A 12160-nucleotide genomic window follows, 5' to 3' on the forward strand; every position below is an offset into this window, starting at 1 on the left:
ATTCTGTCTAAATTCCATTAAAACAGCACTAGAAATTCCTTTTGCTATACGGTGTTGTCATCACACAGTCTGAATGACGGTGTCCAGAATTTACCTTCCACAGACAAAGTACTTCAGAAGGAAGTAATGATACCCAAGGAAAAGAAAACAATTTGTTCAAATACCTTTCCTAGTTTTTGTCAGTTACCCTCAGATAAACGTGGACTTCAGTTCTGAGGTTGAATTGTAATCTTGGCATCACAGTGAATGTGGGAGCGACGGTGATCTGTATGTCTCGGGTCTTGAACCTGAGACAGAGTGTAAGGAATGGGATGCAGAGTTGGACAGATGAGCAGCCTCTGCCAGATGCGCCCGCCATAACCAAAATGGCAGCCAAGGCTGTGGCCACCGTGGCTGGTGCTCGTGGGCCGCCTACCTCCAGGCAGGTGTGGGAACGTGATTGTCAGGTATTATCTCATGTGATAGCTCCTCAACCTTCAGAGTTTTCTAGACCAAGCTGGTTTTGTGGATGAAGGCAGTGGGTCTGGGATCCTGTAATAACAGGAGCTTGTGCTGGACAGTGGTGCTGTTGGTACAAAGCAGCTCCTACCCAGTTCCTGCAGGAAGCTGGGGGCAGGGAGGGCACATTTCCGACTTCCCATTTGGAGCACAGAGTCAATGGAGAGGGTTTGCCTGCTCTTGGTGTAATGGTTGCCAACCCTTGAAGAACGGGTGATGTTGGACAAAATGGTGCTTCCACTGAGCAAGAGAGAGAGGCCAGAGGGCTTGCCAGATGATGTTTCCTTCACTAGCCAAGAGGAAGAGTTATAGGGTCTGAGACTGGCCCTGCTACCACATTTGAGTTTTCTGTATTCTTGGTTCCATCTGTTCCTACCTGCTTGTTGTGGCTTACAAGTCCGAGTAGTGATAGGGCTTGGTTTGGTTGGGTTTGGGTGTTAAGCCAGGCCTAGGGTTTCACAAAGCAAAATGACAAGATGTGCATTCTTTTTGGCCCAACTACGAGATTTGCTCCCGTGCAGCGTGAGTATATCTGACCCTTTTAACTGTGGTGGGAGGCGGAGTGTGTCCTTCTGATGCCAGAGAGCATAAGAAAGGGTCAAGTCTTCTGTTCCTCATTTTGTTACTATTATATGAAAGAGTATTATGAGAACATCTTTGGCCCTCTGGATGGTAAAACTTGGAGCGATCAAAGAACACAGAACTTGAACTTTTGATGGGGGGTTCCAAAGAACTAATAGCATTGATTTACCAGTTGACATAGGTTTTTAGAAGAGATGCACCATAGCTGTCTGTTTTCAGAGCATAGACTGGTAAGGTCCTTGGATGGGGCAGCATTTTCCGCTAAGATGCTGTGTTATGATTGGAAACCCTTAGGCTGTTATGGCTTTGCTGTTGCATAGGTCCTCTGGGAAAACTGATGGACAGTCTGAGAAAGAGTCGATGGAATCAGTTTTAAAAGGGGGTGGACAGTGTCGGGGTCGACACTGACACCGAACAGCAGGAAGAGCCCATCGAAATCCTGGTGTGAAGGGGGCTAGAGGAGGTTCTGGGGCCCAGGTGGCAGGACAGAGGAGCCCAGCGTCTCAGGGGACTTCACAGGAGCAAATTGTCTACACAAGAACCGTGGTCCTGTGGCTCACACTCTAGCTTCTGGAAGATAGCTGTGCGGGAGTTAATGCTAAGGAAGGCAGGACCGTAGGGGTGAGGGGAGCGGATTCACCACAGGGGTAACGAAGTCCATGTCATCGGAAGCCCGCCTACCTTTTCCTCCCCGGACGCAAGTACTGAGCACTTCAGGAGCATTCAAGAGAGGTTGCGGGTCAGGGCAGAGAGGCTGCTTGGGGACGCACTTCCTGGTGTCGGAGTCTGTGCTCTGTTCTCTCATTCTTCTCGTATGTATGTATTACCTTTGAGAAACCAAACAAATCATTAGTGGCACAGCTGTCTGAAATAGATTAAGTCATCAGTGACATGATCGATGTGTGTATTTGCAGAGCATCACCTGTTTTTGGGTTTCCCCAAAATGGTGCATTACCCCATGCTGATGTTCACATGAAATCACCGCGGTGAGAAACGAGTCACACGTCTCCTGTAACAATGTCAGTTGTGCTCACGCTGGCCACCTCTAGCCTGAGGCCAGGTGCCTGTGTCCAGGCAAGGGTACCCCTCTGTCTTGTGGGTCTTCCCAGTGCTCCCGAAGTGCGGCTATCTTGGGGGCAACCTGACCGCACACTAAGAACACTGCGATTGAAATCCAAAGCTCAGAATCTAGTCGTGGCCCTGCCCAGAAACCGCTGTCCTGCCGCCACAGACTCTACTTTCTTGGACTTCGGTTTTGCCTTTATAAACGAAGGATTTGGAACAGAACCCTGTGTATGTCCCTCCCAGCGCTCATACCCGAGTCGAGGGTTCTTCCTGTAGGGACGGCAAGTTAACATCGTGCTTGATTGCCTTGGATGTGGGCTGCAGGAGAGCGTCTCCGCTGCTTAGAGATGAGGGAAACGGTTTAGGGGAAGAGCAAGCCTTCAAGGGTGGCAGGTTTACACCCAGCTTAATGGTGCCTCTGAACTGTAAATCACCCTGCAAATAAGGAAAGCTTAGAACAATGGTGACTAATCCAGGCCCTGAGGAAATGTGGTCACATCCCTATTAAACATTAGCAGACTTTCTATGAAGCAGATAGGCTTTAGCATAAGAACAGAGTAAAGCTTCTGTCCCTAACCCGCAGGAGAAGAGTGGGGAGCTCTGAGTTCTGCAGACACACTGATCCTTTCTCTGTTTTCTCCCAGGGTTTTCCAGGGAACACAAACGCCGACAGTGTGGTGCATTACCGACTGCAGCCTCCCCTTGAAGCCAGGTTCCTGCGCTTCCTCCCCTTAGCCTGGAGCCCCAAGGGCAGGATCGGGATGAGGCTAGAAGTGTACGGATGCACGTTCCGTAAGTGCTCTTTAACCCTCTCCCTGCCCCCAAATCAGTGACAGAGGGACATGCTCTCATGGCCAGGCTGAAAAGCGAGCTTGACTTGTTTCTAATTTTTTAGGTATGTCTTTGTGGAAAGCCTGGGTACTGCTGTCTTTAGTTACTTTAGGTGAACATAGAGGTGGGCCCGAACTGAGCCTCGGAATCTGAGAGTCCCAGAAGAGAGCGGGGTACCTGTTTTAGAGTGGGCGTGTCATCCAAACAATGAGGTCCAAGTCAACCACAACAATTCACTGTGATGGATGGTGCCGTTTTGGGCACTGAGGTGACCCTGGTGTGGGGACATAGGGGACAGCCGGTGATCTTGATTTCCCCATAACCCAAAATGACTCTGGGCTTCTCCCATATTCACTGCTCAAATCCCCACTTTCCTTGACATGAACCCTTGTTCGAACATCACTTATGTGTTGAGTCTTCCCCCTTTTCCCCACTGATGAGCAGAGGGACAAAAGTCATAGCCAATGTGAGCGTGAAATGCATTCAGTGACGTCTGTGGGGAAATCGACTCTACCGTTGCCATTTTGATGATTTGGAATATGCTGGAATTTTTAAAATGAGCACAAAAGAAAAAAATATTAAGGAAAAATTTCTAGAAAACTGGAAAATAACCCAAAGAGTATGTTGGCTGGGAACATCGTGGGAGGCTGGGTTTTTGGTCACTCTTCACTTCATATCTGAGCAGAGCATTAGCTTTACCGAAAAGTGTCAGTGCGATCTGTCACAGGTGGAATGTTTAATATGTCAGATCCTACCTAGCAGACATTTTCTCATTCAACAACCAGACCAGCCAGATGGACCTGGTATGGCCTTGAGGGAAGAACTAACTTCACCGTAGAGACATGGAGAGGTTTGCAAGAGCTATTCCATACTGGACCTAGGATTTAAAAACTCTGTCTTCCCTCCAAATTTGGCTCTCATAGCTACTATATTATGCAAGTTTTTGTTTCTTTGTTCCCTCACGTGCCATCTCAGAATTTATCGGATACTTGCTGTTTGCAAAGATCTGTGTTAGGGACTGGATGTAGGGTGCTCTTCTAAAATGATTGGTTTTCTTTGTCAGGATTTTATGAGAGGTCATAACATTGTACAAAACAAATGTAAAATATTGGAACCCAATCCTGGGGCCTAGGGAGGAGCATGGCCAGTCAGTTTTCTGAGTGCAGGGCTTGCAGAGTGAGCAGGGGTCGGGAGGGGCTTCTGGAGGGAGGAAGGCATGAGTGTGCACACAGTGGCTCTGGGACTCTGGGCTTCTGTGGTCTCAGGGTGCAGGAGGGTGTCGGTGCTGTGGGGCACAGGAAACTGCTGCAAAGCAAGGATACCATTGCCCCTTTGCTGATCCCACAGGCAGGGAGACCTTCTGGAGGTGGGGCTCGCCATCCCAGAAGTGACCCCACCCTAGATTCAAGTGTCCCCTTCAGCCTCAGCTCCACCATCTTCCTGAGCTCAGACAGGCTCTGCTTTCACTCCATTTCCAAACGCTGCCTCTGTGTTGGCCCTTCCACGCAACATTCAGCGGAGATGGTTTCGCGATGCTGCCCGCCCTTTCCTCGTCTTTCCACGGGCTGTCGCCTTCCCTCCTTTTGTGTCTGAGCTCCGTGAACGTGCTCACTGCGGCAAGCGGCTGGGCCACCTGAGACTCCGTTTTCTCTTTGATCCCATAAAATCAGCTTCTCCTTCCTATTACTCTGGAAACGACTTCAGGTTTACTGACTTCAAAGCAGAACAAGGTCTTTGATGGTGATTTGCTGTTAGCCTGATGTTCTTCATGAGGCGGTACCACCTCCTTGGGGGAGAGGTCAGTCCCAGGGAGATCAAAGCTTCAGGCCTGGTCCCGGGAAGGACCTGCGTGCTAAAGTCAGCAAACACGAGATGTGCGCCACAGGGGGCTCCTAGCCTAAAACTATGGACTGATAACAGTCACAGTGACTCGCAAAACTACCCGGCGTCCATGGTTTACTAGTGGAGCTTCTGTCTTGTCTTCATTCTTACTATTAATAAGAGCAATTGTTCAAGCATAGAGCTTTGTACTTTGTTTTTGACAGTAATTGTATATGATATGATTTATAGCCCAAAGTGCTAATTATTGCCCCCCCCCATTTCTAGTCTCACTGCTCTGTTGATATTGAGAACATGTCCAGATTGCTCATCTTGGCATATAATGTCTCTTGGATGCAGTTTCTCTCTCTGGTTTCACTTCTTTAAACTCCAATTACAATGGTATTTGCTGTTCCTACGAACACCAGGCATTCTTCATGGCTTCCTGGGGTGGCACACACACATTCTCTACCTGGAAATCCCTCCCTTCCCCCAACTCCTAGACTGCACATGGAGTGTGTGTGAGCTCTTCTTAGAGTCCTATGCCCCCTCCAGCAGCCTCGTGGAAGGGGGCGTCCAGGGCCATATTCCCCACGGACTTGTTCTAGGTTTTGTATCCCACTCTGAAAAGGTTTCCATTCGGGTGTGCTCCACTTTCTTAAATTTTCAGTAACATTTACACACTCTGATCAGTTTCACTTTGACATCCTTGATGTAGGTCTCTGTAAGCCACAGACACCGACACTGACCCCGGGTCCTCCTTCAATTCTTTCTTGGCTGTTATTCTTCCTTGGGGCATCTTCTACTCCTTCTTTTCCATTTTGACCACTGTGTTCATGGTCTGTGTCTTCTCAAGTATTCCCTTGAGCTTGTACTAGTCCCATCCTGTGGTGGTATAGTGTCGTCTTGTGTTCATTAGTGTGTTGCTTGTCTGAATAAGGGAAGCCAGAGAGAAGAAGGGGAGATCAGAAGGGGAGAAGAGGGAGGAAAGGAGTGCATGAGTCCTTGGGCATATGGACTATGTAGGCATAGAATGGCCAACACCATGGGGACCTACCAGTCTTCCCTGTGACACTCTGGTCCAGTGTCAAGTCAGGCATGAAAATAAAATTGGGAGTAAAACTTGTAATAGGCCATTTTAAAACATTGTATTTATCTGGGGCACCTGGGGGTCTTAGTCAGTTAAGCATCCGACTCTTGATCTCAGCTCAGGTCTCTGTCTCAGGGTCATGAGTTCAAGTCTCACGTTGGGCTCCGTGCTGGGCATGGAGCCTAGTTAAAAAAAATTAAAATATTGTGTTTATTTAAAAAGTGTACTGACTGTTACAGCAAAAAATTATAAGTTGTGTTTAGCAACCTCAAAACACTCTTGATATTTATATATTTTTATAAATATGAATATATATGTAATATAAATGCACATATAATATAAATATCATAAAAATTTAAATGTCCATAATCAATACAAATAACCAACTCTAACATACTTTTATTTGAATAAAAACTCCAAAATAATGCATTAAATTACCTGTTAGCATCACACTTAACTTTACAAGAAGGTTCGTGAAAAATGTGTTCGTACGTAATTCAACTAATTAAATTATTGGGGTACTTGAGATGGAGATCACTTATTATGAATCAGAATGGGAACCAATAGTTTAGTTCTGCAAGAGTGCAGAACCTACATTCCAAAATGGAAAATGTGATATGATACTTCATTGAAAAATACAAAGTGTTTTTCCAATTTATACAATTTCAATTTGTAATTATTAGTTTTCTTAACTGGAGCCATATTTTGATGCTATCACCAACATGGGCATGAAGGTGAGGGAACTTCTACTTCTGTAGATGGGCTGTCCCCCATCTGCACTTGGAGAGCTAGCTGCTGCAAACTCACTAAGCTAAGTCTTCTCTGTCCCACAATACGATGTTTTGGTTTAATTTTTTAAAAAATCTATTGCCTTTAAAAATGGTGTATGAGTCACACATGTTTAAAAATGTCATTTTATGTTTAGTGACGTGTCCGTTTGTTTTCAGATATTCAAATTCATTCATGAACGTTTGTAAGTGAACAACATTCTGTAGAATTAATTCTCTTTGATGAGGCCCGAAACTGAGTTTCCAGTGCACACATTCCTGTTGTAAGTCATCCTTGTGACAGGACGCACTCTTACTTATCACGTGGGCTTCACGTTTATCATGAGGGGCTTCTTGATCAACAGTATAGCCCATTGTTTGAACCGTGTTGGCTGATTTTGGGTGCCTACCTGTAAATTGTGTGTGACACATGCCATATGATTGGGAAGTTCTTACCCTCTTTCTTTACTGACACTTCCCCAGAGAAGACCTCTCCCGTGCTCCACTTCCTCCTTCCTGACTGTGAGCTTTCTTGTCTCTAGTTTCCTAAGCAGACCACAGTAAGACTAGGCTACTCCTGCTGAAATGTGTTCTTTTCATGATAGCTGAAGTGAGAAGGTGAGAGGAGCATTGTCAACTCTGGGAAGGCTGAGCCATGTCTGTCCTCTTGGGTTTCCTCCCAGCATCCCAGCACCTAGTGGGTGCTACACCCATGTTAAATGAAAATACAGCTGTACTTGGGGGAACAAATGGAAATTAAGTCAGGGCAGCGTAGGGGCAGGGGAGGAAGGGAATATGGAGGAAAATGGTCTTTTAATGACAAAACTATATTTTCCAAAGCCAAATCCCTGCCAAGGCAAGTTCTGAAGCTACAGAAAATGGTCTGCATTGCTATTCCACAGGAGCCATAATATTTATCTATTTTTTGACCTCACAAATATAGATTCATGAAAAGTGACAAACGAGGTATATTGAATTATGAAACAGGCAGATCAAAAATAATTAAATTTGTGATTTGCCATCTAAAATAGGTTTTTTGTGTGTGTGTGTGTCAAGATCTTTCTTTATTCCATTTTGATTTTTTTTTTCATAAATACAGTTCTTTCTGACTATAAAGTTGGTATTCAACTTACTCATCCTTCCAGTCCTACCATGGTCTGACTGAATCCTCTCATTTTTATTTATTTATTTATTCATTCATTTAATTTTTATTTTATTTATTTATTTTTATTTTTTTTAATTTCTTTTCAATGTAACAATATTCATTGCTTTTGCACCACACCCAGTGCTCCATGCAATCCGTGCCCTCCCCAGTACCCACCACCTGGTTCCCCCAACCTCCCACCCCCGGCCCCTTCAAAACCCTCAGGATTTTTAATATTTTAATAGAAGAAGGATCGCCACATGTCTTGCAGTAAGCTGGTTCTTACCATGGCCACTTGTAAGCAGCCAGGAATCTGGCTCAGCAAGGATCACTGGTTAATGGCACTGAGGGCGGGAAGACAGGCATCTGTAAAGGGCCAGACAGCACTATTTTAGGTCTGTGGGTATCTGTGATCTCCACCACAATTGTTGTTTTTTTTTTCTTTTTTTTTTAATGAACCTTTAAAAATTAGCTCATGGGGCCATATAGGCTACAGAGTGATGTGGGTCATTTCAGATGAAAAGAAAGCAGCCTCACATTTCAGACTTCTGAAAGCAAGTCCTCATTTTTATCTGTGCTGTTTTAACTCCTCTCCACTGAGCTTATGTTTGTTACCATTTAAGATTTAATGAAACCACCAAGATTACTACCAGATATATTGTTTGAAGTGGCTTTGTTTTACTCCATTGGTGACATCTATAGATTACAACTCAGTCCCCTTCTAGGCTTAGAGAACCTGTCAAAACACATGTTAAATGTGCCTTGTAAGATAGAATGTGATGATTAGCTTGTGGTTGATTGTTCTGAGTGTTAGGGATCTCACTGGAGAGGAAACAAAAACATTACAACAAAAGGATTTTCAGCCCATTCTTTTGTGTTTCTATAAATCCAATAAATTTTTCACTACTCCATTTTGCCTGAGGGGGAATGTTCCAGGAAATATAATCTAGGTTCTGTAGAGCAGTGGTTCTCATATGTAGTCACCAGACCAGCGGCATGGACATTGTCAACATTGTTAGGGGACATGTTAGAAAAGCAGACTCTCAGGTCCCACCCCAGGCCAGCAGAGTCACAGTTCTGGGATGGAGCTGGATTCTGTGCTTACCCAACACACCAGGACATCCTCATCTCTAGAAGACCAACATTACTCTTAAAAAGCTATAGTGGCAACAGGGAAGTTGGGGACAAACCTAATCTGATCAAAAGAAGCCTGATAGAATCATTTGTGGACCAAACAATTCCTCGCTAACTGCAGAAGGGACATCATTCAAATTTGACAAAGGGATATGTTTTTATCAGACATTAATTTAACTATGCAATGGAGAATAATTGCTTATTTCCATGATTTTTAGACACACTGCTGTGTTTATATATTTTCCACCATGTATGGGAACCAGAATTAAACTCCTGAATTTTCAGAAAGTGGTTGCATGAAATAAAGGATTCCTTAGAGTTGTGAACATAAAGGGTTTACTGTAAATATTTTAGTTTGTCTGAATGAAATTCAGGTCTTAATGTACATTGGTCCCAGGCTTTTGTGAAGTTAAATAAACCCAACATTGTATCATTGGCTCAGAAGACATCAACTTCCTGTTTCTTTGGCTTCTTCTTGTACCTTCATTTATTGCACACACACATTTGAAAAAACCTCTTTTTCAAAAATTTGAGTGCAGTGTACACACAATTTTACATTAGCGTCAGGTGTACAACATGGTGATTAGACAATTTTACGGGTTGTACAATGTTCACCACAAGCGTGGCTGCCGCACATCCCCACACAACTCGATTAGAATATCATTGACTAATTTCCTAGCCACACCTTGACTTATTCATTCACTCCATGACTGGAAGCCTGAACCTGCCGCTCCAAGTCACCCACTTTGCCCATCCTCACCCTGTCCCTTTGATAGCCACCAATTTGTTCTCTGCATTTATAGGTCTGGTTCTGCTTTGTTTGTTTATTCATTTCTTTTGTTTTTAGATTCCATGTATGAGTAAAATCATATGGTTTTTGACTTTTTAAGGCACAATAACATCTTGTCTTTTTACTTGTGAAATATGAGAAATATGAGAGATTCTTCTGTGTAGTATGAATCCCTTTGTGCTCTTCTGTTCTGTCTGTGGTTGCTTTGACCAGTGTTCTTTTCACATTAATGATAAAATATGACTTTTTCAATAAAGAGAATGCAAATGATCTTGATAGTGGGAGAAATAAGACTATCGGAGAGCTGAGGGACAATGGCAGCTTCATAGCCACGATGTGCCAACTTGGGGAGTGACTTCAACTGTTTTACCGATCTTTGTTGTTTACAGGATGAGAAGTGGCCAGTACACAGGCAGAAGCAATTGGGCTTAGTCAACAGAAGTATTTCTAGATGATACATGTTAGGGAAAATGTCAGAAAAGGCAAAGAGTGGATGTTAGGGATCTCATCTACAGGTATCAGGGAGGATGGGCAGCACCGTTTTTTCCCCTCCGCACTAAACAGACCAGAGATATATAGTGTGTGTGTGTGTGTGTGTGTGTGTGTGTGTGTGTGAACTTGCTCATTTCAGTAAAGATGTATTATACTTAGGTTATTTTCTAATTTCTCCCACTGTAGGATCCAAGATGGTTAACTTTGATGGGAAAAGCTCCTTGTTATATACGCTTAATCAGAAATCCATGAGTCCAGCAAAAGATGTTATTTCTTTGAAATTTAAAACCAGGCAGACTGACGGAATTCTACTCCACAGAGAAGGACAAAATGGCAAACACGTCACCCTGCAGTTAGTTAGAGGAAAGCTCATCTTATCGCTTAATTCAGGTAAAAAGTTTCCAGTGGATGCTTTCAAAAATATGCCTCTTCAGATAGAAGTATCTTTTTATGCTTAGTTTTTCACAGTTAAGTAGCTAATTTATCCTGAAAACCAGAACACTTTCGAGAAAGAAAGAAGACCCTAGAAATAATTACTCTGGAGCCAGAGGCATGAAACAGAATGGTCTGGGCAAATGGGAGCGTGGTCGCTCCACGGCTGAGGTGTACTATGGAGAACACTCATGTATCCTGAATGTACTTGACTGTAACAAGTTTTACAGGTCGATTAGTGTATAAGACCATTTGCACATGTTCAGTAAACAACCTGGTAATATTGTAAAGACAAAGGGTGGATCCCCGAAACCATGAGGTGGTGCTCTTCATGAGGTTCTTGGAAGAAGATACTTCCAAGAAAAATGAAAATGCAATAATTAATAATAATAAACACAAGAAAGATAGAAGAAATCATTCCCAAGTGAGAGAAGGTTGCCCATGAGGCTGAGGTAAAGGCAGTTGACCAGCTCTCCGGATAGAAGTGTGCCAGGAAAGTGACTGGGGGACATGTTGACCTCCCACACAGCAGCCACAGTACTGAGTTGGCCTCCCACACGGCAGCCATGGTACCGGGTTGGATGGGGCGGTTCATTTGCTTCACCTGTCCTTGTAGGCTGTGCTAACCTGCCCTCCCCTGACGCCCATGTGACCCTCACCCTGGGCAGCCTGCTGGATGACGAGCACTGGCATTCTGTCCTCATCGAGCTTGGGAACACACATGTCCACTTCACTGTGGACAGGCACAGTCAGCATTTCCAGGCCGAGGGCGAGTGCGACTACTTGGATCTTGATTATAAGGTGTGAACATTTTTTTTCAAGTATTACAGATTTTGTTATTTAAACGCAATACAACCTTTTAAGAAAATACCGCTACACAGAGAAATTCCCATTGCTAGTAATTTGGAATTCTGCGAAATGTTTCCCACAGATGACAGCCCAGCAGGAGACCCATGTACATTGTTGAGATGTTGTATCACTCATAGGTGTGAGTTCTCCCCTGAGAGGAAGTAGTTGTTGAATTCAGAAAGTGTGTGGGTGAAGAGCTCTCAGTAGGACAGGCGGCACAGTAAAATACGTGTTTGGACGGCTTTCCGTGTTACCTCTGGTGCTGACCATGATCCGTTCCCTTGGAGATCTCTGTGTTTTAGGGTGATCGTAAACAGAATTAGCAATCTAGGGTGCTTGGAGAAGTAATCACCATACATTCCAACCTGCTTTTCAAGGAACAAGAGAGCCAGAGTCAGGCAATTCAAAATACTGTTTCTAGGGACATTTAAAGGCTTAACACATCCCAGCGTGTTGCCCGCATGTATCTAACCAGCACTGGAGAACACCTTTTGTTCTGCCAGTTCTGCTCAGCACATCTATCACAGCAAAGGGGATGATTTCAGCATTCGTTTAGTGTAAGTGGCCTCAGCCGAGGAGGCCAGCTGCAGAGCCTGGTCCTGAATGAGATTATCGATGCCTTCATTATTCTAACCCATCAGCAGTGTCCTGGCAAAGACCCGGACCCT

The 12160-nt window shown here is 44.3% G+C and overlaps 1 protein-coding gene across 2 annotated transcripts in view; it reads left to right on the top strand.

The window, feature by feature from the left end:
• LOC116570531 (contactin-associated protein-like 3) overlaps window positions 1–12160 on the top strand; it is a 163156-nt gene that overhangs the window by 70285 nt on the left and 80711 nt on the right. The window contains exons 4-6 of one of the 2 annotated variants that reach the window (XM_032307716.1): window positions 2790–2937; window positions 10398–10601; window positions 11260–11444. In XM_032307716.1, coding sequence (XP_032163607.1) covers window positions 2790–2937; window positions 10398–10601; window positions 11260–11444 — 537 coding nt within the window. Of the gene's footprint in view, window positions 1–2789; window positions 2938–10397; window positions 10602–11259; window positions 11445–12160 lie in introns of those variants that run through there. The other variant, XM_032307718.1, reaches the window with a different exon arrangement.

The sequence above is a fragment of the Mustela erminea genome, chromosome 12, assembly GCF_009829155.1.
Source record: "Mustela erminea isolate mMusErm1 chromosome 12, mMusErm1.Pri, whole genome shotgun sequence".
NCBI classification, from domain to species: domain Eukaryota; kingdom Metazoa; phylum Chordata; class Mammalia; order Carnivora; family Mustelidae; genus Mustela; species Mustela erminea.